Source organism: Homalodisca vitripennis, chromosome 5 (genome assembly GCF_021130785.1).
Source record: "Homalodisca vitripennis isolate AUS2020 chromosome 5, UT_GWSS_2.1, whole genome shotgun sequence".
NCBI lineage: Eukaryota > Metazoa > Arthropoda > Insecta > Hemiptera > Cicadellidae > Homalodisca > Homalodisca vitripennis.
Window position 1 is genome coordinate 16,443,908 of NC_060211.1, and position 26,122 is coordinate 16,470,029.

At 34.2% G+C, this 26,122-nt stretch overlaps 1 protein-coding gene across 1 annotated transcript in view; it reads left to right on the forward strand.

Annotated features, from left to right (window-relative positions):
• The first annotated feature begins 3,677 nt into the window (after nucleotides 1–3,677).
• Nucleotides 3,678–26,122, forward strand: part of LOC124363365 — a 101,178-nt gene continuing 78,733 nt past the window's right edge. Inside the window, exon 1 of the mRNA XM_046818615.1 lies at nucleotides 3,678–3,922. Within this exon, the coding sequence (XP_046674571.1) occupies nucleotides 3,678–3,922 (245 nt within the window). The remainder of the gene's footprint in view (nucleotides 3,923–26,122) is intronic.

Genomic DNA, 26,122 nt, shown 5'->3' on the forward strand with positions numbered 1-26,122 from the left:
TTTCTAAGTTGGTAACGCATGAATAACAGCTGATCAACAATGGTATTCTGTACTGTTACGTTAGAACTGTGTATTAGTGGTGTTTTGCAAGCTACAGCAGGAGATCGGGTTCTGTGAATCGTGTTATTAAATGCAATTTTTCTGTGAGTTATAATTCGATTGTTTATTTAGCGAAAAAAATGCCTTACTTATTTACATCAGAGGAATACGCTGATATGGTTTTTATTTTGGGTTACTGTAATGGTAATGCCTAATAGGAGGATTCCAGATACCAAAACAATTTCAGGAACTTTTCGTACTCTTCGGAAACAGGATCACTACCAAGTACTAGAACCAATTATGAACGAGCTGTTCCAACTTGATGATGATATTGTTATTAATGCTGTTCATCGCAGTCCAGGTGTAAGTACACGACGTATTTCTAGGCGGATAGGAGTTTCGCAGTCAACGCAGTTTCGGAGGTCACTTAATCGAAACAAATTTTATCCGTTTCATAAACAAAAGGTTCAACATCTACAGCTAGGGGATGGTCCGCTTCGCTTGGAGTTTTGCAACTTTTTTGAATATTAATAATCAACTCTACAAGCGTATTTTTTTTTACGGATGAGGGCACAATTCACTCGGGATGGTGGTCAATAACTTGCACAATGAACACTCATGGGCAGAAGAAAATCCACATGAGGTAGTGGAACAGAACTTTCAAACACCGATTTAGCGTCAATGTCTGGTGTGGCCTTTTGCACAATCGGCTGATTGGACCTTTCATATTACCTGGACGCCTAAATGCTGAGTTCTATTTGCATTTCCTTCAAGAAGAGTTGCCGCAGCTGTTAGAGAATGTTCCTTTACATCTCAGACAAAAATTTGTACTTCCTGCATGACGGAGCACCTCCCCACTTTTCACGTGCCGTTTCTGCTTACTTAAAATCATCAATTTCCTGGACACTGGATTGGTCGCGTGGAGGGCCTCACACCCTTGGCCACCAAGATCACAAGATCTATCTCCCATTGGATTATTGCATCTGGGGATGGATGAAAGACATTGTATACAAGACAAAAGTGAATTCTCGTGATGAATTAATTGCCCGTATTATGGATTCGGCTGTGCAGATACAGGGAAGTCCTGAAAAATTAAGAAACGCAACAAAAGCAATACACAAACGTGCTGCAAAATGTATTGATAATGATTGCCTCATTTTCGAACATCTATTATAAAAAGGTGCGTACGGTTGGCCCAACCTGATTAATTTTGCTTAAAACTAGTAATGTATTATACTGAATAAAATCGATTTTTTGGTACTAATTTCTGTTTTATTTTAGACTTTGATTATATCAATTTTCTCAGAATTAAATTCTCTACAATTAATGTTTGTTGATTTTATGTATTTATTACCAATTTAACAAAGTTATTGTACATCAAACTTAAAAAAACATTGTTTCGTGCCCCAATTTTTTGCATTTAACCCTGAATCCCTCAAAAACTACTACAGGTACAGTTCTGAAACCTATTTTTATTAGCTTTATCAGGTAAAAATACATAAGAATCCATGATATTTCTTACTTAATTAACCTTTCCAAAAGTTCAGTATGGCTTTATTTTTATTCTTTACCCAGGAATTCAGGCGAAATCTTTCGCTAGCTGTAACTCGCTAACGAAGCGTTTTCGGACCTATGTTTATATAACATTTTTTCATTATTTTTACTAGTACAATGTGCTGTAGAAGTGGGTGGAGAACTTCATGAATCACCCTGTATAAACCATACAGCAATGTTATGTCTATTGTCATGTATAATTTAAGTTATATTTATTGGTTAAAAATGTCAATTTTTAACTTGTTAAACAATGTTTAAGTATAACCAGCTGTTGTATAATTGAATTGTATACAGTATAAAATTAAACAATAAAGAATTTTGTTTTTATAAGTAGCTAAGCAAGTTTATTACGATTCAATATCCTGTTCCTGTTCTGATGAAAAAGCCTCTGTTTAGAACTGAGAAGGTAATTTTCAAAACCCCACATGTCCAGGTCCTCAGAGTTTTCATTGCAGCCAAAAAACTTATATTTCATTACTAATCATAGAAATATTACATTTTAATACACCAATATACTCCAAATATTAACTATTTGCATTAAAAATAACACTTATACCTAAATTTTGAGATATAACTTCAAAAAATTCAATTTAATTGTGGATATGTGTGGTTTTGCTGCAAACTTGGTAAGATGTGGGGTTTTGCTTGGTTGGGATATGTTGAATATAATGAAAATCACATCAATGTTTACTTTTTTGTTTATAATCAAGTAAAAATCACAAATATATATACTCATATATATATATAAAGATCAAAAAATCAGATATTACTTTCCAGTTTGTCACATATAAATCACAATAAATCCATTGTTTTTATTTTTAAACGTGGATAGCACAATCACTTTCCAAACAATGACATTCTTCATCATTGTTCATTTCTTCATCTTGTTCCTTACCCTCAAGTGAATCAAAACAAACTTTCACAATTTCACTCAGCATAAATAATCACTCAGTACGAGTATATATATATATATATATTTATATATATATATTTCACAGATGTCAAAATAGGAATGTATCGAAAGTTTTAAAATATGAAATAATACATTGTTTAAATTATATTTTTCTTAGGTGGAGAACTAACCGGCCGTAAGATATATAAATTATAGTTATATTAGGACATATAACAAGATAAAGAGACTGAAAGCAACTTCAGTTGCAATTAGAATATTCCACATCAAGAGCATAGCCAGGAAAGATTTTGGGGGGTCCAGACAATTGACATTTTTCCCGTAGTGGACAGAGAGTAAGGTCCCATTTTCTTCCTTAAAAAGTTATTGAACCGTTTCTTTGTTTAGAACGATCTTTCAGCAGTACATGTCAGTACTGAATTATTTAAATAATAATAATCGTTCATTGCACTTAATACGGCTGTTCTCTTCACCTCCTGCCCCAGAGAAGTGTATCCCAGAACCACTTCAAGTGCCAAATTTGGACATTACCCCAGTGACGCTTACGCAAGCTAACCTTTGAAGACCTCTTCGCTGATGTTTTTTGTTCAATTTTCGGTCACCACACTAGAGCAGCTTATGTGATCATTGATTTTATGATGGCTTTGTATATCTAATAAATCATTTTGTTTCAGTCCCCATTTAAATTCAAAGAGTCTTTTACAGGCCCCTAGAATCTCTGTATCGCTTTTGATAATATGTTTTCTATATTTGGATTCCATGTTAGACTTTCGTCTAGAACTAGAAGTTCAAGGATGGTGATAGTGCATGTCACTTGTGTACTTGTCTGAGTCTGTTTTAGGCGAGGCTGCTTCAGATCACCTCATCCCAACCTCAGCCGGTGACTAGCGAATTTTGGTGCAGCATCCTGATCGTCGGAACCAATGACCTTGCGGCCGGGGAGCAACGGAATATATTCGACAACCACAACCTGGAGAAGAGGATCACGTCCTTAGCTTCTCATAACAGGCTGATTGTCACCACGCTGCCTCATCGCCACGACTTGCCCTCTACGCACGACATTAACCAGCACACCGCTCTCGTGAATGCTTACATCGAAGAAATGGCTGCTAAACACCACATCACTGTCCTAGATATGAATAGACTGTAACAGAAGCACTTCACGAGGCACGAGATGCATATCCACATTAAAGACAAGTGGCGGCTGGCCAGACTCATCGTGGAGGCTCTTGCGGGTTGTGTGCCTCGACTGCTGCGGCCGAGACGGCTGAGGTTGCTCCTGATACCGGTACTGCCGTCCCACTCAAAATTATCATTTGGCAAATTACTACTGTCGCGGCTTCTTCAAAGGAGGAGGTGGTGCAATTATTACCAAAAACAATTTCTCTTTCACCCTTTACCAAGTTGGCAAACCCACAGGTAAGTAAATTGAAGTTACAGGGGTAAAGTTACAAACCAAACATTCTCAAATCGACAACGACGTTTTGGATGTTCATAGTCCCACAGTAAAAAGACTTGCTGATCTGCTAAAGTCGTTTGACCTAGAATGGTCAGCGAAAGCTATTGACAACATCGTCATCAACTTACCAGGCGTGCAGATTACGGTCCTCAACACTGCGCTATCAAATCAAATCAAATCATATTTTATTGTATTTTTACAATTTTACATTGCATTGCAAATGTCAGTAAATCATTTTGTAAATAGTTTTCACACATCCACCCAAACCTACACCTCCACACATTCACTCAAGCACACTCTCACTGACTCCAGATCCTATGCCTCTCATAAATCCCAGCGGCTTATCATGAACTCATCGACAGAGTAGAACGCTCTAGACACCAATAGGCGTTTTATACGAGTTTTGAATTGGTTTTTATTGTTGGAGTTCTTTATACTTTCCGGGAGCTGATTAATCTGACACCAACTTGTTGAGGCAGATGCTGCGTAAGCGTCAGCCTGTGCTGTTGGGCTCGATAGTTGTCCCTGATTTCTGACCATTATGGCCAACAAGCCGTTATCAATGGTCATGAGCCAACAAGGGATCCAGCATACAATACAACAGTCAGGGATACAAGGCCCACAAATATCCAGCTCCTTAATTCTCTTTTTTCAAAAGAAAGTTGGAGCTTTCTAAAGTTTGGAGATCCCTTCAAACTTTAATTCAAAAATTTCTAAACAATTTTCAACTACTACTTGAACATGAGTTGCTCCTTAAATCAAACTTCACGAAACCCGAGGGAAAACGTGCCTATGGATAACAAAAGGCGTCCTAATTTCTAGAGAAAATTGTTATTTTTCGGAAATTAAAATGCATTCACCAAATCAAGAATTTAAAGATTTCTTCCAAAACTAAAAACAAATCTGTAGAAAAATCATCAAAACCCGCAAAAGTTTATGATGTAAACAAAGCTCTGCTCACGTCTAATATTTAAAAAAAAAAACTACTTGGCCCATAATTAACAATAAGAAGACACACACTAACTAAGAAATAAAACTCAACGTTAACAACGAACTTATCAATGGCCCTTCTAGGGTCGCAAATTCAAAATTTTTTTGCCTCGTTAGGACCTGACCAAGGGCTCCACACAGCAGCTCAGAGTCAGCCACCCCCTTCATTATTACCAAGCTCCATAGCTTCCATGGCTTTGGCTCCGGTCTCAGAGAAGGAGATTATTAGAGTGATAAGAGACCCCCCTTAAAAACGATCATACGACTCTAATCACGTTTTAACATGACTCCTCAAGCAATGCTCATGGCATTTGCTTAGGCCACTAGCGCATTTAATTAACCTCTCTTTTCTCTCTGGACCAGTCCCTTCATCTCTCAAAATAGCAAAGGTCACATTAATTTTCAAGAAGGGCGATCCTTCCTCAACCCAAAATTACCGCCCCATCTCAATGCTGTTAGTCTTCAGCAAGATATTTGAAGTCTACCTCACAAGATGCGTAGATTTTTGGAAAGATATAATTTACTCTCAGTAAACCAATTCGGCTTCCGAAGTGGAAAATCGACAATAGACTCAGTCGTGCGTCTCCTGGATCGGATAGTATAGGGAATCGAAGGTCAAAGAGATACACTAAGTGTATTTCTGGACCTTACTAAGGCTTTCGACTGTGTTGACCACCGTAACCTCATTTCCAAATTAAAGCATTACGGGAAACGAGGAATCCCCCTCATGTGGCTCGAATCGTTTCTCAGTAATCGAGATCAATTTGTAATATTTTCAGATGTTCAATCAAAACAGGAAATACTAAGGTATGGAGTTCCGTAGGGCTCTGTTCTTTGTCCTTTACTCTTTCTCATATACATTAACGATGCCAGTTCTTCTGTACAACAAGGACGAATCGTCCAGTATGCAGATGAGACGACTCTCTGTCTCAACGCAAATTTAATCGAACAACTCGAAAAACCCCCCACCCCCCCCCCCCCCCACCCCCCCCCCCCCCCACCCCCCCCCCCCCCCACCCCCCCCCCCCCCCACCCCCCCCCCCCCCCACCCCCCCCCCCCCACAGGAATAGGGGTGAAAATTAATTTTTATCTTTTAACCACTAACTAGTAAAAATAAACTCACAATACCTTAATAGTGTATAAAAATGTACTTTTTGGTGATTTTCAGCCTTACCTCTTTTATCAAAACTGGTATTTGGGAAGTAAACTTATTTCTTTTTTAAAAACTGTATAAAGTGACAACATAATTTAAAAGATAAAAGCTTACTAATGCCGAAATACAGAAGTAAGGTTCCTCAGATCTGTGTTTTTTTTTTTAATTTTACACATTACATCATGGTGGAATGTGTAAATTTCAGTTCGTGAATAACATACAATTTTACGTTAGGTCATAATTACTGAAGTGTTGGTCAGAGGAACATTTGAAGGAGTTAATACATTTGGCAAGTGTTTTCAGAGATAAATTTAAGAACCACTAAATCAAATTAACATTTTACTTTTTAGTCCCTAAAATATTACATGATTATGCGTGAAAAAAAAACCTTCCTTTATATGTCCTTTATAAAATGTAAATATAAAAAAGTTCTTAAATGATATCTAGTAACTCATTTCGTTTCATTACAGTGCTCTTTATAGCATGTATTAAGTTTAGTCACTTAAATTCTCATATATATTTATATGTGTGTATATTGCATTTTTTAAATATGTTATTTACAGTAGAATAGAAATCAAAAGTCGCTTCAACTAAAATAATATTTATCAATTGAATTGTGTAAACTCTCCAATTGTTACTGGCTACCTCAAAATAAAAAAATATTATTTGGACATAGAACAAACGTGACTTAAAAATTTTAAATTATCTTAAAATTTTATTTACAGAGGTTTACTAATTATAACCAGACAAGGAACTAAGGAACCGAACTTATTTAGTAATAACAATATACATATTCATTGCATTATTAATATCATGTGCTAATATACATTAATAGTACATTTTTAAATTTTTTTAATATTACTACATTTTTGTTAGGTAAAAATTGTAAGTGCCAAGCTGGATTATTATATTACATCACTTTTCACAATATACTTGGTTGAGTACATTGCAATAAATCCATAGTAAAAATTGCCGTATGTTCGTAACATTTATAGAACAATTATTCAGAAATATTCAATAGGCAATTGAAAAACATCATAAAGGAAACGCAAAACTATTTGTCACGTTGTCTTCACGTGACCTACAATATTGTATTATTTCTATCATAAGTTTCTTAAGATTTTTAATATTTTAATACAAACAAGTTTACATGTGAAGCCCTGTTCAGATGAAAATGCAAATAATTTAAACTTTTAATTTGCTAAACAAATTTTCTTCTAAATGACACATTCGTTCTTCAACAAACGAGAATAACATTCGATAAGAGACCTCTGAAAGAGGAGATGTTATTGACTCATAAATTTCCGGCATGTTAACATGACCCATTTGTGTCGGTATAGTGTTCAATGAGTGAAGAGATAATTTAATCAAATTACCAGTCTGCTCGTATGCACATCAATGAGACTTTCAACGTCAAAGTGGTAATATAATAATTGCTTTGCTGCAGGAGCAGAGTGCTAGGTTTCAATTCCCTGGTTAAACTAACCACTGAATAACCAATAACAATTTATTTAACAGGCAAAGGTATCACGTAGCATGTGTTTACTTTGACATATGTTAAAATGTAAACTGATTTACCATCGTGTTAAATCCCCTTGAATTCTATACAGGGAATATTAAATCTAGTTCTCATTACCTGCGAAAAAAAACGGCAACTTTGTGCCTGAGGTCTCTGAGGTCAAAGCGGTAAGTCTCGCTAATGTCTGTGAGATTGTATTAACATACTCGAATGCATTTTTGTTTTAGATTTATGTCAATATGAATGCTTGTTAGAGTTGTATTAACTGGCTTAAACATAAATGAAAAATAAATACGTGACAGATAATTATAATGTTGACATTTAGTTGTTGTATATATATATATAGTTTTTAGGTTAGTATGCAATTAAATAAACAGGAGTTTAATTTAATTCATCAGAATATTAGAAGCATTAAGAAGTAATTTTGATATATTTTTAACTGAACTGACAGCTAGAGAGTTTTATCCAGAAATAATAATATTATCTGAAATATGGGTTAAATGTAACGAAATACAGTTCTATGACATTCCAAATTATATTAGTTTTTTTAAAAATAATGAAACTTATCGAGCTGGTGGAGTTGTGGTTTATATAAGGAATCAAGATAAATTATCCGTCATAAAATGTAATCCCGTTAATTTTAAGTCGGCAGATATTGTAACAGTAGAATTTAGTTTTTTAAACCAGGAATTTTTGCTAATAGCTATATATAGATTACATTTGTACGACAAAAGTTTGTTTTTAAATGAGCTTACTGATTTTTTTATAAAAAAAAACTTTTTTAAATCTTTTAAGCACGTCTTTTTTGTTGGTGATGTTAATTTCAATATTTTATGTGATGACAATTTAGTAGATCGGTATAATAATATATTATCTTTTGGTGGACTGGAATGCTTAATAAAAGAACCGACTAGGATTACTGACGAAACAAGAACTTGTATTGATCATGTTTTTGCACGAGTAAATAGTAAAGATGAGACGGAGATAGAGGCAACTGTTGCACAAGCAAACATAACTGATCATTGTATGATTGTGGTGCGTGTGCGTGTATGTGTGCAGGCGGCAGGTGCAGCTGACCTTTGCTCTCATGCTACCACCGGTTCTTATCGCATCAATTACGCAACACTTAGATCGGTTCTTGCTAACACGGATTGGACGGATGTTTATTGTCAGTCTAACCCTTCTGATGCTTTTGACGTTTTTCTTAATGTTTTAATTCATGCAATTTCTATACAGTAACTTTGAAGACTGCAAATAAGGCTATGGTCTGTGAGTTAAAAGCCGTGGATGAATGATTTTTTATTTGCCGGCGAATTAAGTTTATAAATCAGCTGTTTGAAAAAAGTTAAAAGGCATCCAGAGAACGATAGGTTGAAAAGTTATTTTAAAAACTAAGGAATAAGCTTGTGTCAGATATCCGTTTATTATTGCGTGATTCATATTATAGTCATCTTTTTGAAAACTGTCGAGGTGATTCAAAGTCCTACTTGGAGGGTAATAAATGATGTTACTGGTCAGAAAACTCGAAAACCTGGAAAAATAGCCTTAATTGTAAATGGAAGTACAGTTAGTGACCCACATGTTGTGGGCAAATGAGTTTTAAAACAATTTTTTTCTCTCTGTTGTTTGATAACCTAAATAATCTAGTGATTTCTAGTATAAACAATATTTTCCTTCCCCAGAAATATATGTTATAAATCAATGCTTTTGGATGAAAGTAAACGTCGAAGACCTAACAATAGCAATTAATTCATTAAAAAAAAAAACAGTACATCACCTGAGTATCGATGGTAATCAACTCTACATTAATTAAGTCCCATTCTGAAAGACATATTGGAAGTTTTACATTATTTCATTCATTTTAGTTTTAATGAAGGTATATTTCCTGATAAATTAAAACAGGCTGTAGTGAATATCCTTTGCATAAAAAAATTCAAAAAAATGATGTGCCATAACTGTAGGCCTATATCGCTCCTTTCATTTCAACATGTTGCTAAGATTTATGAGAAAGTAATGAAGAAAAAATTAATAGAAACTTTCTTGAAAAAAATAAATTTTTTTTAGTAAAAACCAGTTTTGTATTTAGAAAAGTAGTTTAAATCCAGAAGATGATTTAAGAAATTTTTTAGAAAATGATTACTTTGGTTTGAATTCAGCTAAAAAGGTTACTGGTCTGTTTTTGGATATTAAGAAAGCATTTCGATAACAGTGGATCATAGGATACTCTTAGAAAAAATGTTTGGCTGTGGAATTAGAGGTAAAGTTTTTAAAATGGTTTCAAAGCTATTTAACAGATCGGAAAACAATGTGTACAAGTTTGTAAAACATCATCAGTGATCTTTTGGCATAATAAAACACGGTGAACCCCAAGGATCTGTGCTTGGTCCGATCATATTTTTAATTTATAATTAATGATCTTTGCGATGGCACGTTTTTCAACGGTCACATAACTTCGTTTTTGCTGATGATACAGACCTTATGTTTATGTTAAAGATGATTGGAAACGGTAAAAAATTCCCCTTAGTTTTGATTTGAATGCACTTCCGAATGGTGTTTTTTCAGTAATAATAAGCTGCTAAGACCTGCCAAGTACAAAATATATAAACTTTAATTTTAAGGATTGAAAAGAAATTCCAAGACTGTATAGTTTATAAATGTACTAAATGCCTTTGTTTTCAATCCAAATGCAAGTTATTGAATGTGCTATAGTAGGTCAGTAAACAACCACTATGAAGTAATTAGGATGTGTATCTTTTTTTTTAGATCATGAGTTAAATTGGAAAGAAACATATAAACAAAATTTGAAGTCTAAACTTACTAACGTATTGAGATGTTTTTATTTTTTTTGAAAAAAAATTTAAAATTTGTAGAGAACAAGTTTTAAGGAACGGTTATATTTCTCATTAGTTAATAGTATATTGGAAATATGGTTTAATTTTGTTGGGGTGGGAATTATGAATCAAATAACAAACAGCTTTTTTCTTTTGCAAAAGTTTTTTTTTAAGATTAATGACAGGGAAAAGGGTAAGACAAGAAGCTTCGTATCCTCTATTCGTAACAAGTAAAATTCTTCCCTCTGAAGCATTTGTTTGTTTTCAAGGTCCTAAAGCTGTTTTCTGTAAGAAGTGGGGAATTTACGCAAAAAAAAATAGTATTTTATATTCTCTAAATTAAGAAATGAACCTGTATTTACTGTGGCCCAAGCCTAATTTAACTTTTTTTCAAAAAGGTAACATCATTTTAGGACCCAAAATTTACAACGTTTTTGCCAAGTGTAATAATAAATATGTAATTAATTCTAAATCAATTTCAAAAAAAAATTAAAAACGTGGTTATTGTCTTTTGAAAGTGTTGATTTTCTAGTAAATATAAAATAGTTTTGATAATTAATTTTAAGGGTTTATTGTTGGTTAAGTCCTTACACAAACGTTTAAGTCTATATGGAAGATATAATCTAACTGGATATGGTTATAATTTATAATTATGGCATTTTATGTAACTGAATTAGCTTTAGACTTTGAAAATTATAAAATGGTGTTTTTTTTATTCAAATTTGTTTTGTAGAAAAGCTTAGTTTTTAAATGGGAAGATTGATCGTATTTGAATTTTATATTTGTTAATTCAATTATGCTTGAGTGTTGTTTTTCTTCTTTTTTTTCTAAGAAAAGTTTGGAGCCTCTACACCAGGCAGTTTCCTTATGCCTATTGAGGTCCTATTTTTGTTTTCTTGAAATTTTGTTTATTGATGTACCTTAGCTGTATTAATATAAAAAAGAAAGACATGTTCATAATTCATTTTAAACAAAAAGTTACATTGTTTTATTTTTATTTTCATGTTAATTGTGTCTACAATTAAGGAGCCAATGTTTTTGTGTTTGTGCTTAAGGTATAAATGATGTTTATATATAATTTTACTATTGTACATTTTTACAAGAAAAAAAGAATATTTTATTTCTATCTATTTTTCTATCTTCTATCTGACATACAATTAGAATTTTGTTTCAATTACTCTATATTCAATTTTTAAATAAACATGCAGAACTACATATTTATAATAACGTATGGTCAAAATATAAAGTACTGGGTTTGCATGTAAATAAATTCAACCATAATAAACATTAAAAGGATTCGGACTAATTTAACCCGTAGTTTTAATTTAAGAACTCATAGTGAAAATTTCATTTTTATTCAATACAGGTTCTTCAGATTTAGGAGTTGAACATTAGAAACAATATACTTAAAAAAGTTGAACTTATTGTTTTCTACCATTTTATTACTTAGAGAAGTAGACAAAAATCGACCGAAATTACAAACATTAGCACTAGTATTTATTTTAAACCTTTGTAAAATTAAAAAAATATCGATTTAATGCGGAATTACATCAGAGGCGTTGAATTCCGGAATTAATTATCGGGTGTGTATCTTTTGTATTGGCATGGAATAAATTTCGAAAGAAAACATTTAATATATCTTATTTTAGTAGCAAGTAATAACACTTCCATATCAGATTCAATCTTATTCTAATTGAAATGCTTGCTTGTAATAACTGCTTTAAACAACCAAACATCCTAGCCACCTGTTGTATTTGAAAGCTCAGGATAGGAGTTTATGAATTGGAAAGGGAATTATTAAAAAATAGTGCATTGTTATCAAATAATACAGAATTTTAAAAAGTACAGGTGGTGTGCTTTTCATTGCTTTGACATAATTATACCTTTCTTTTTTTAAAAAAAAACATCTTAATAATGTTTAGTCACCATGGTTTGTAGCCAGTGGTTAATTACAGTGGGAACGCAAGGGAACGGCGTTCCCTTACCTCCCAAGAGTGCCGGAACGCAAGGGAACGCTTTTAAAAACTACGAGTACAAGTTTAGGTTAAAGAAAATTGTAGGATAGGATCAATATTATGCTATGCTATGTTTGCGAGTGGACCTCGTCATCAGATAGTAAGCGCCCGTACTCAAGCCAGGGTTGTTAGCTGTGCTGTGATGAGTCTTGCACGGAATCAGGCAGGAGGAAGGTGATGGGCGAGTCATCCTAGTTCGCTGCATGCGCGGCTGCGCCTCTCAATAACAAAGGGCAATACCACCCACCCCCACCCCCTTTCCATTCCCCCATCCATTCCTTCACCACCGGCGCCACCGCCCCAGTGATCACAAGAGCGTTTGACTAGTTGACTTGACCTTGTGTGTGTTTTCGCGTTTAAGTTACAAGTTGCCAATCGCATCCCATCACGCTTAAGTTCGTTTTTGAGGTGCAGGTCGTTGATTGTGTTCGTGTTTATGCTTCTTAGTGCTGGTGCAGCTAAAAAGATTCCTAATTGACTATGACCTTACCAGAAAACATTGCTGATTTCTTTAAACCTAACCCTACAGAAACAAAAAGGATAAGCGAATAAATGAGAACTGCAGTTCGGAAGCATTTGACTACAACTTCAATTGTTGATCAAGATAAAAAACAAGACGACAATCGGGATTCAATGAGGATAATTGCGATTAACCATTCCTCTTGCGACTTCCCTCCCGTCGGTCAAAATAGTATCCAAGTTGGTGGGTTTTGGAGGATCTGATGCAGACGAAGCTAAGGTTAGTAATGAAAATAATGATTTGTTTAATAGGGGTGAACAGCCAGTTTGTTGGTCTGAAGAACAAATTGTTTTGAATTTAAAGCTAAAAATCCATGGTTAATTGTGAACAGATAACTAGGTTTGCAACGTTTGACCCGTTAGTGTGGAGTACTCTAGGTTCAGAGAAAACGAAGGGCCTAAAGATTAGCGAAGAGAGGGTTTTTTAGGAACTCGTTACCGCTTATGGAAACAATAAAAAAGACCAGCAATCCTCTCTTAGGAAAAAGATAATTTTTACAACCGTGGGGTCCTCGAGCTCAAGTCCTTTAGCTGAAAAAATACTCATTGTAGCTAAGTGAAAGATGCAATGAAAAAAGCTGTTGCTTCTATGCATAAAGAGCAGCAGATTGTAACTGAAGCGCATTTTTCCGCACCAGGCTTTATAAGCAAGCTAAACTAAATAGGCCCTTTTTTTGAGTTTGAAACTGAAATAGATCTTCAAATAAATGAATGGCTTAGAATATGGGTGCGAATCCTACATTCAAATGTTGCTTGCTCCCATATAATTCATCATATTTCTGATAAAAAATGAAATCAGACTTGATAAATGGCCCTAATCAAGTCAGACTCTAAATATTCCCCTGCTTTTGGATGAAAGCCACTTCAGTTTTCAAAAACAAAAATGCTTTGGTGGTTTATATCAGAACTGTTCTAAAGGGAATGCAAAAACCCTTATGACAGTGTTCTTTAACACTTTTTGAGCTAAATAGCCACAACATCAGCTTGGTATAAATTTACAAGAACTTTTTAAATCAGTTTAACAAGCATTAGGTCTAAGTCCTTTGAATTCATGAAAGACCATATGATTGCTCCTACTTGTGATTGGTTCTTCCAGTGCAACTAGGGCAAGAAATCTGGCCTTGCCTATACAGCTTACTGAAACGTTCCCCAACTTGTTCCATTTGGCATTGTTTGAACCATCGTTTTTAGAGCTTGCCGTGCACGATTTCCATAGAAGAAGTAGCTGGAATGAATCATTTTAAGATATTATCATGGATAAAATTAGAAACATGTTTAGTTGTTCACCGGAAAAACAGCAGGGAGTTGGCAAGAAGTTGCTAAAGGACTAGAGGAGCAAATGTTGAAAATCGGCCGTGTTTTAGATACTCGTTGGGTAGCCTCCGAGCTTAGATGGCGGTGAAAGCATTTTTGGACAGATTTTAAAGCTTTGTACAATCATTTCATTGAAGCTTCTGAAGACAAACAAAGAGACTCGAAGCAACGTTCAACTTACAAAGGGCTTTGTGGTAACATTATCTTCTACAACTTTTGTACACAACCTGGCATTGATGTTCGATGCTCTAGAAAGAGATTATCGGATTTGTCCTTACAGATTCAAAAATCATGCCTCAACCTTATCCAAGCCCACAAGTGATGTAACACGGTTAATCAAAGTGTTTTGAAAAACCGAGTTGAAAACATGGGTAAACCGTTCAGTGGAAGCTAAAATTGCTATTGAAACGATTTGATTGTTTCAAGATGTTTAAACTTTGTGTAAGATCCAAGATACCCAGTATTCCAGAAAAAACAGTTCTATCGGAGCCTCTCTAACAACTTGACTATCAAGGTTGCTATCATCATATTCAAAATGCGGCTGAACACTACACCAAAATCAAGAATGACATCAAAGTGATCCACCCCATTGTAGTGGCCAAGAAGAACTTATCCATCACCTACGGAGAATGGTGAGATCCAGCGAATCTGCCGATAGATTTAAAGATTAGCAGCTCTCAGGTATATAATTAGAGACTTCAGACACTTCAAGCAGGTACTGAATGACTATGTTACAGTGGAGAGAAGACCTACTATTCTAGAGCAACCGCCCCGTCGTTTAAGAAACTGATTTCCATCATAAATAGTATTGTGGCAGTGTCTAGTGCTGAATTTGAACGTGGGTTTTTTTCTGCAATGAATCTATATTATGTCTCCTCTTAGATCTTCACTCTACATTAGCACTGTTTGCGATTTAATTGCGGATCAGGCTCCTAGGAACCGTCCCTGTGGCTAGATACAATCCCGAGCGACACGTGTCAAAACCTGGCAGGCGCAAGGGACAACCATTCAGCACTATGACACCAAGGTCAAAACAACGAGGGCAGAAAACATACCATGAAGACAGCATTGCATTTTGGGAATCTTTTGTCCCTAAATCTGTTTTTTAAATATCTTTTTAGAATTCAGAACATATAAGTTTTCATTAAAATCAACTAGCCTATGCCTAACTTATAGTTGTGTTCTGAACACAAGTTTTCTGAGTTCTTTTTTGTACTTACAGTTAGTTTTTGTGTATTGTTGTTTTGTTGTCTTTTGTAGTTTTCACACTTTAAAATATTAACAAACAAAAACTAAAACCTAAGTTTACCAACAGTCCTTGGCATTGCCTTATAAATATTATACTACAAATCCGTTACATAGTTTAGTTATAATAACTAATAAGCAAATAAAATAATCAACCTTAACTTTTTAAAACTTACACTAGATTTTAAAAAATGAAACCGTGTTACTCCACTCTGTGTGTTCCATTTATTTTGTGTGTAATTAAAACGCTTTCCTTTTCATTTCCAAGAAGTTGGTTTATTTTGAATGTATTAATATTGTTTTGTACCCATAAGGTATGCAATTTTTTTGTAAAATATGCAAACTTGGAAAAAAGCTGTTATATTAACAAACATCCCATTTACATATTAATATGTATTATTATTACTACTGTAATGTGTATAAATAAAACTGTGAATAATGCTCAAATTGTTTTAATTTTTAACCATTTTCCATTAAAAAATTAATATTGGCGAGCTTCATTGAATTCAAACAAAATGGTCAATGAAAATCAAACCAAATTATTTTTCTGGGAAATTTAAAGTAGGCAACAAGGTGTTAATGGAGTAGAGTAAAGTAGAGAGTAAACTCAATAATTTAAATTCATGTATTTTTAGTTTCTTACATCCAAATCAAGCACCTTAAAGAAAATAAAACAGCATAAAAATATCACTTGGTATTTTATAAAAATGAATGTATTTTTATGTCTGGGTGGAGCCTAAAAACAAAGGTTTACCAGTTAGAATTTTCCAAAAGTTTTCCTGGGTGAGGGCCCCCCTCCTTTCCCCTGGGGTGTATTCCATACCCACCGGGTCTGAGCTTCCCGCTTTAAGAGTTTCCCACACCTAAAATTTTAGAAATTAAGCCACTGTTAGTAGCCAACATTGTGAACCCTTAAAATCACGAAAATACAGTTATATAATTTATGTCCTAAAATATTTCTGTATTATTAAAAGTGTTGTTTATGGATGTAAATTTGCTTCTTGGGTGTCATAGGCGTTAGAAAAATTAATAGAAAATATTGGTTACGAAAATATCCGACCATACTTTGGTACGTTATATTTCTCTAGTTATTTTAAGATTCTGATGTTCTTGATACTATAACTGGCAATCTAAGTATCGGTGTTATGGTAATCATGGTAACTTTTCGCTGCAAGATTGTAGTGGGGTGGGGGGGGGGGGGGGCAGGGGGGGGGGGGGGGGGGGGGGGTTACCACCCAAATAGTGTCACTTTAGAAAATCAATGCTATTGTTGAATTTGAAGCCGAAAAAAATGTTCACACCTCATAATTCAGAAAGTTGATACACCTGGTACAGTGATGGTTTCAGCCTTTTAGTAGCTCCGTGCAATCGGAAAATCCTGATCTTTTGGAAGATTAAAACTTTCTGATACATTCGATCTCAGGGGACTTCCGAGGCATGGAATAAAAATGAATTTTATTCTACAAGACGATATACATCACCTAAAACTTAACATTATCTATATTTGTTATAAATATCAATTTTTAACAAACAGTTTTAAAAAGCTATTATTTCATAACTGACTTAACAGTAGCGAGTTTACTACAGCATATGCAACACCAAAATTAAAATTAAAATATTATTTATATTTAATAAATAATAATTTAATTATTGTAACCATACACACGTCGTATTTCAATTTGTTCAATATTATCCAGCCAGGCACTTCAATAATTAGTGGCAATTACAAGAAAGAAATATATGTCGATTTTTGAAAGGAAAAATAGTTTGCTCAAGACTTACAAAAGATGAAAAAGAGCGATAACAACAGTCTGGTAATGTGCTCTCATTAGTTGATTAGTCTAATTCTTCATTTTGGCACACATCATCCAATAAACCCTGCAGATGTAGTCTATCGATAATCCCTTTTATTCTGATTCGGATAGTAAACATATAACAACCATGACAACTCATCTGAAGATACTCTTGTTCATTCTAAATCTGGATATTGGCCACTTTAATAAAACAAAGATCCTTATTTAAATTAAACAACATAAAATTTATTGATTTCCACGTTGTTCAAAAGAGTTTAAAAGCATTAAAAAAAGGTTTTATTTATATGTGAATGTTATACTTGAGCTGTGTGAAAAACTTATTATTGATAGTAAAAATCTGTAAAGGTAAAAACAAATTTATTATGAAATAATTCTTCTGTACATTTTACCGTGTTAAAATTTATAATTCATTTTATTTTAACGAAATGAAAGCTTGTCTTTTGGTTTCCAACGTATGTGATCTACAGACCGAGCTGTATATCGATACGTCATTTTTTAATTTTGTAGACATAAAATTAAAAAAACTATTGAATAAGTTAGAGATGCAGAACCAAAAAATAAGGTCTTTACAGAAATCTAAATATTTACTAATACTATTTGTATTATAAGAAAGTTTTATTTTAAAGATACTTTTGTAGTTTCATAAAAAAAAAAGGGCCAATGACAAATTTTATTTCTTTTAGTTGTAAAACCCAATTGGAAAGAATACAGTACTGGATGTTTGTTAACGTCTTATTATACATATGTGAAATTACGATAAACTTCGTAGAGTTTAATTGCTGCCAAGGAATCGCATATATATTCAACAAGCGAGCAATGAAATATCCATGAATAACCAAATGTACACTTTCCTGACCAGGTACTGGAGGATCTGAAGTAAGTTAACACGATTAAAGTGTGCTTTTTAAAAAGATAAAGACATTTAATTGATTAAGCCATCTCGGTCACGGGCGAAAGTTTTGCTGAGATAATCTACAAAGCGATCAAACACTGTGGGATAGAAAAAGTTGGATTCCACTGGAACTAGCCACAACCAGCGCTGCCTGCCGAACGCCCGCGGAGTAGTTTTTTTAACTAGTTTGGCACTGTCCGGAGTTCTACAGCTGAGCTTCCCGTTATTTGCTATAACTTCTGCTTCATAAATATAACAATAAGATGGTTCTCAATAATAGATTATTATATTTAAAAGTCATTGTGTCTGATCGATCCTCCGTAAATGTAACCATAGAAAGGTTGCCAGACGAGAATCTTATTACTTAGGAGTTCCTCTTATGCCAAGGAAGAAACCCATCTGAGCTTTTAAGAGTCAATTTTTGGAGATGAAAGAGCAGTCCGCCCCATCGTCTGTCCTTCTGTATCTTAAATAATTGAAAACATATCCATAAAGGATCTTCGCAAATATGGTTTCTCCTTGGGTCGATGAACAACCCCTATTGATTATTAACCCTAAAAGGTCCAGTGGTTGTTTAGTTACCTGCCAGACATATGACATAACGATCTGAGGAGAACTTTTGATAGAAACCTACAGACCTTTAAACTGGACTTTTTTGATGGTTTAAGCAAGAACCGGATTGATTTTAGGATCAAACGATAAAGTGAAATCCACCCGCCTGGTGTGTTTTTAGGTGTGTCGTGTACATGTTCGGCAGACTTAATAATATTCCAATGTTTTAACTTGAAGAAACACTCGGCGCAAACATTCAAGCTGCTGACCAATTTGGAATAAAAGTAATCCCCCCAATCAACTGTAAAATATGTAACAGAAAAATCTTTTTTAAAGAAAAATTTGGCAAATTAAGTGAGTGAATAAACAAGGAAGGAGAGTGCCCACACATCGTGTCGCGTAAGAGTCTTCGCTGAGGTCGCATAAAATATTTATACTTTACAACTTATTTAATTCTCGAGATGTTACCTGCTGGTAGATAGACATGCAGACTATTTATACAGATAAAAAATTCCTCTAAATTCCAAGGCTGGGGTACCTACCGATAACACAACACTTTACTGCCTAAGTAGAAATGAATTCCAAACAAAATTGATAAACTATCCCCGATATATCTTGCCATATGATATTTTCAGAATTTTGTTTAAAATTCCATGGAAATATTCAAATAATAAAACTTACGTTAGATGGAGAGGGCACACTACGCAAGAATGCACTGAAATATAATATTAACATTAACTTTCAAACATTGCTTTCCACTTTATTATTTTCCCCACAGACAAAAACGAAGATTTGCCAGCCTCTCGAGTGTAATATTAAATGAATCACAAATTATTTTTTATTTGTGGAGTTTCTTAGCATTAACAGTTTTTACAAAACTACTTAGAATCTTAAAGCGGGGAAGTGTAGTACTGTAACTGTAGTTTCATTAAATGAGTAAAACTAAATGATTACCCAGTGAATATGTGTTTCCTAAATACTGACACAGTTAATTTACAAGCTAAATTGAAAGCAAGTTTCGTATAAAGCTGTTAGAGTTTAGAAAATCATAAGTTTGCACTGACGGTATTCCATTGTAAGTTTAAAGAAAAAGTAACAAAAACAACAAAAAAAAAGAAAAAAACCAAAAAAAAAAAAAAAAAAACGAAAAGAAAACAGAAAAAAAAGAAAAAACAAAAACAACAATCACAAAACAAAAAAAAACAAAAAATAAAAAAACAAAAACAATTGTGGAAAAAAAGCAAACAACAAAACAAAAAAACAAAGAAAAAAAGGCGGGAATTAAAAAAAAAAATCCCACGTTCTCGGGTACAACCCCCCCCCCCCCCCCCTCCCCCCCCCCATCCCCACCCCCCCCCCCCCCCCCCTCCCCCCCCCCACTTCCCCCCCCCCCCCCCCCCCTCCCCCCCCCCGCCCCCCCCCCCTCCCCCACCACACCCCCCCCAGCCACCCACCCTCCCCCCCCCCCCCCCCCCCCCCTCCCCCCCCCCCCCCCCCCACCACCTCCCCCCCCCCCCACCACCCCCTCCCCCTCTAAGCTACCACCCCCCCGCCCCCCCCCCACCCCCCCCCCCCCCCCCCACGCCCCCCCCCCGACACGCACCCCCCCCCCCCCCCCCCCCCCCCCCCCCCCCCTCCTCACCCCCCCCCTCCTCCCCGCCCCCACCCCCACACGCCCCTGCCCCCTCTCCACTGCCCCCCCTACCCCCCCCCCCCCCTCCCCCCCCACTCCCCCCACCACCCCCAACCCACCCCACCCCCACGCCACACCGCAGCCAATTATCCGCCCCCCCCCCCCGAACCCAATCCGCAACACCACCCACCATGCAAACACTGATGCACACCGCACTGAAATAACTAGTTTTTAATCCGCACCCTACACAAACAATAGCCCCCCAAAAATTTTCCAGCGCGCCCATCGTGCAAGCCACATAACGCAAAAGTTCTAACATTCTCAGTAGTTTTCTTTGTATTAAAAAGTTAAGTACAGTAAACGGCCCCCGATCACGAATCGGGCCCAGACCCATCACATAAAGGTCGCCAGCGCCCACAGGCCCATTGACTAAGCCATACATATACGTGAACGGACATATCTGGGCTAGCATTAAATTCTCGCTCGACCAATAAATAACTTATTCAATAGACCAACTCTCCTGGACGTTATTCAGAAACTGTTGCAGATCTAAGAATTAGTTTACGCCAATGCTTAGTTGCAAAGATAAATACATGTTTCACCCTCTCTTCAAAAATAATTACTTCAAAAAGAATAAAAGTTAATAAAATTCTTGTTATTGAGTTTTGGACACATTGAACGTCATGAGTTGTGTAGGATATACGTGTTTTTGTTTAGCGTAACAAAACAGTTTCATATTGGGTCTCATTTAAATGCAGATAAACAACAATAAAAGTGACAGCCATTCGCTTTTAGTATTGTCTCCGAAACTGGAACTAATAATGTTATTTTTGGTTAAATATACTGCACTCTGTTAATCTGCTGTCTTTAGAACTGGATTTTGATGATTTGAATAGTGTATAATGTATTACTTATGTATTTTTTGTATGTTGCCTATTGTATTATTTTATGAATCGTGGTTGTTTTAATTATAATTTTTGATTCCATAGGGAAAATTATTCACAACTCTTGTTTACCACGACCAAGTTTCAAATCATAAATCCTCACTATCACAGTTATACAGTTTTATATTATAAGTTCTATAAGAACTAATTAAAGTTAAGAATGGCTTAAAGTTGTATTAAAGTTGTTACAATAACTAATTACTATACAATTTGAGCCCCAAATCGGACTTATAAAGATTATATTACGATAGTTCTAAAATAATCGGTATTTTGTATTAACAAGTAAGTACGTAGAAGATTATATTCTTTAAAATATATTTTTGATGTAGTAAAAAAAACATTTCTGTGGTTTATAATTAAGAATTAAAATTCCAATGTTTTAAATGTCGGTCCTTTTCTACTGTATACTTGCTTCCAATTTAAGTGTGACTACTTAGAAAGGTAGTTAGTCTGTTACTTTTTCTGAAATGTTCTTTGAACTTGCTTCTACTTGGTACTTGTCAATGTTTTCTTTGTAAATAAAAATAAATAGATAAACGTGGAAAATATTAGAAATATAGCGGGAAGTAAAATTTAGGAAAATCGGAAAAGTAGATTTTGATTTAAAAAATCTCGAATTTAGCTTGATATATATAGATAAGGGAACACTAACAGTGACCTGGGCTACTCAGGGACTAGGCATTGTATGAATGTTGAGCTTTGACGGCACCTAGGTGACACAACTCCACAGACAAGACCCTAGGGGGTGTCATGAGCCGCCTGAGAGTGCAGTATACGGCTTGAACACAATAACCTCAACATTGAATCAAAAAGTATTTATCCGCCGGGACTCGAACCCATATCACTTGTTGGCTGTGTATACCATATATATCAAATCTGCTCAATATATATAATATATACAAATAGCAGAAACAAACTAACTTTTTATTGAAGATTTATATATATATATATATATATATATATTATATATCTATTTTATATACAACCGATATTTACATAACTATGTAATGGTATTATCTGAACACTTATTTCTTGCCAAAATCTCCCAAAAAGGTGCTGCCTTTACTTTAGTGAACATAGTATTTTTTAAATGTATATAAATTTTTGATGTATTTGAGTTACACATGGTATGAACAAACTGTTTTTTATAATATATCCGTGTTATACAATTAACTTGTAATATAAATGATAAACTATGTCTATCATATTTGCCTGTTATTTATGCTTGACCAGGCTTGCAAAAGGAATTTGGAAGTTTTAGATTTTAAGCTTTTAATTTGAAGTAAGGTTTTTATTTTGTGAATCACTCAATTATAAAAGAACTGTACAAAACGTAAGTAATTGTAATGTATCTAATATACTTACTGTGAGTAACTAATAGCAGACTGTGTCAGTTCTGCCTTCTAAGCAACCAAACCAACCAGAAAATAGGTTCTCTTTGTTTTATAATAAAGTTGTTTTTTTATGTTAAAGTAAAACGTTTATTTCTGAACTTAAAATTGCAGCTAATAATACCAAGTAGTGCAAACACATAAAATATCACAAAAAAACTGTACATCTAAACTTAAAAAAGATAAGAAAATAGGAGGTTGTCTTTCTAGATAATAATGGTAGAACAAAGAGGAAAATTAGTTTGAAATTGCCTTTTTACGATGTCAAAAGCAAATTGAACTGGTGCCGAAGTAATTGAACAGGCCTTTGTACAAAACCTGTTTGACTTTTACAAAGACGTTTTACTAACTACTCTCACACACATACAGACATGATCCCGCATTACCAATTATATATTTTTGGGAAGCTGCATATCTAGTACATTGCCCTTCCCTAGGATCCCTCCTCGTGGAAACCGTCTCATGGGACCTCAATCACCCAAATTCCCTCCCCCCATTAATTCTGAAATATACTGAATACCGGAAACCTCGGACGTTTAAGATGTTCAATGAAAGGTTTTTCTCAGCTTCTTTGTCCTTTATAAATAATAAAACACTGCAGGAAATCACAACTTCCAAGGGTTAAAGACCATAAAAATCAGATAAAGTATTAGCAAGTATTTAATTAGTAAAAAGATATCTGATGTTTATATATTTATATGTTTAGTCTAAGTTATATATGTTTAAAAAATAGAAGCTCATGGGAGGGAAAACACAAGAGTTGGGGAATATTGGTTGTAATCAATAGTTAAAGTGAGGTTACGAATGAGTGAAAGGAATAATGTATCGTTAGTGACACATTTGTATTTACTATTTTCTTTATTAGAACATTCATGGGACACCATTCTAGGTCACCAATGTTATATATTTTCAACTGTAGATCGACTAATCAGTAAATGAGCTGATTTTATGAATTAAAATATTCATGATGCTACGTTAAAAGTACAGTTAAAGACAGTTAATAACAGCTCTGCCAATTGCATTACGTGGTTTATTGCATGTCATATGATATTTTCATCCACTTCTACATTATTGAGCAATTTACATGTTTATGCTGATTATTTTTTCACGTTGTGTTTATGCTGTCATAACGTATTTCGCTTGTATATTTTCTACAAAAAGTGTAACTGGGTGTTATATACACGGGAGAATGTGTATTATGTACACAATACAAATACAATGTCACTCTCAGGCCAAGATACATCAGTCTTAGTCAATATCACGTTCTACTCTCGCTCTGGTGAAATGTTGATTCTCAACTCTCAGGTGACAGTCATCTGTAGACAAGTTGTATAATAATGTTATGCTAACGATTATTAAAAACATAAAAAAAATTGTTTTACTCTGGTCAGAATTGTTTTAAAGAAATACGGTCTTAAAAATCACATCAAGAGATTTATAAAATAGTATAATTCAAAAACGCAATAAAAAATTATTGATTAAAGTTAGATGTATGGACTAATTCATATATCATTTAGCTTACGATCTGCAATTATATGGTTTTGTGCAATTATATGGGTTGGTTGGTTTGATTTTAAATTTAACGTATATAAATACAATAGGATTGTGTGACATGTAGTTTTAAATAGATATTTTACTTTAAGTAAATTGGAAAAAAGCTATTCGATATATCATCTGTTTGAATAATAATGCATAAAACAGATTAATTTAAATTGTTCGCAAGTTATCGCGCACATACCGGATAGAGATTACTTGTTTACTTAATTTTATAAGTTTTAAACAGGTTATATTACAAAAACAGATTTAGCAAACAAAGTTCTTAGTTAAAAGTATTCTTAGAATTTAAAAACATATGCTCTATTAACAGAAAGTCAAAATAAAATGATTAGTTTAAGTTTACGATTATTATTGTAAAATATAATATATTTGAATATTAATCCCAAAATTCCTATACATAACATAATAATTAATTAATTTTGTTATATGCGACTATTTAATATCAGCGGTTAAGCATGACCTCACACACAACTTTGTAATCTTTGCACTTGTACTCGTATGTGGTGCGAGTGAATTATATTTCGAAAGCAATTGTTCAATTTGCCTTTTTGCCACCATCAAGAAAAGATGTTAAAAGTTTATAATTGATTTTGCCTTGTCTCCCCAAGCAAGAACTTTTATATACATAAACCGGTCTTAGAAGCTTACTTCTGTCAAAAAGACAACTAAGATGGTTTTTTATCAGTTTGTAAATTTATAGCAAAAGTTAGAAAGTAACTTTGTCTTTTGATACCTGTGATACAGCACTGAATGCGCGCCGCATATTTCATATTTTCTAAAAATATATGATTAAAAGTATATTTTATACTAAATCTTTTAATTTTTCGATATGGACATATTTTTACACTTTGCTCAACAACGGTTGCATAGAAGTTTGAAATAAGAAGTGATGTTACTGTGATGCTACTATTTATGCTTTTCAACGCTATAAATATAAAAAAATTGAAAATATTGGTAAAATTTGTTAAACATATAGTGATGCTGTCATAAAGCAATGTTTACACAGGACAGTTTGATTACTTTTAAACAGGATTTTTAAATTTTTAATATTTCATTCCTTGTAATGCACCATTAGAGACCTAGATAGAATTTTTCACAACTTTAGAGACAAGTGGGGTGGGGTGTAGTGGGATGTAAGAATATTCTTATATGTTACCTAGGGACCCTAAAGATGTCCACGTAAAATTATCAGTACCAGCAAAAAAAGTAGTTTTATGTGATTTGGTAAAAACCAAACACAGACAACACCAGATCATTATACTGGGTGTCCCAAAATTACAGGTCCAAACTTCACCAAATTGTTCAGGAGGTCAAACTGAACGAAAAATGTCATATAATGTATAGTCCTATCTAGCTTCGTTTACCTTAGATCGGCCATTTTGTATTTTAAATACAAGTAATTTTATTTTCAATACGGGTTTACCGATTTTGTTAAAACTTGGCATAAATATTATAAACATGAACATAAGTTGTAAAAAAATTATTTTAAAAAGATCTTATGTGTATTTTCAAAATGGCGGGCCATTTAAAAAAATATTAAAACCTAAATAACTTGAAAAGCAACCGTTTTTTTAATAATAATATAGATTAAAAATGTAATACATTTATTATTCTTCATTATAACGTCTACTAAGAATCGGTATCTGTCATGTTTGCGGCATGTTGGCTTCTGTCAGGATATAGTGAAGTCGTTGGCTACATTCCAACTTGAGGATTGGCTTTGACAAGGCCCATTACACAGTTATTTATTTTATATAGTGAAATAAAATTGTATACTGAATGACTACCTA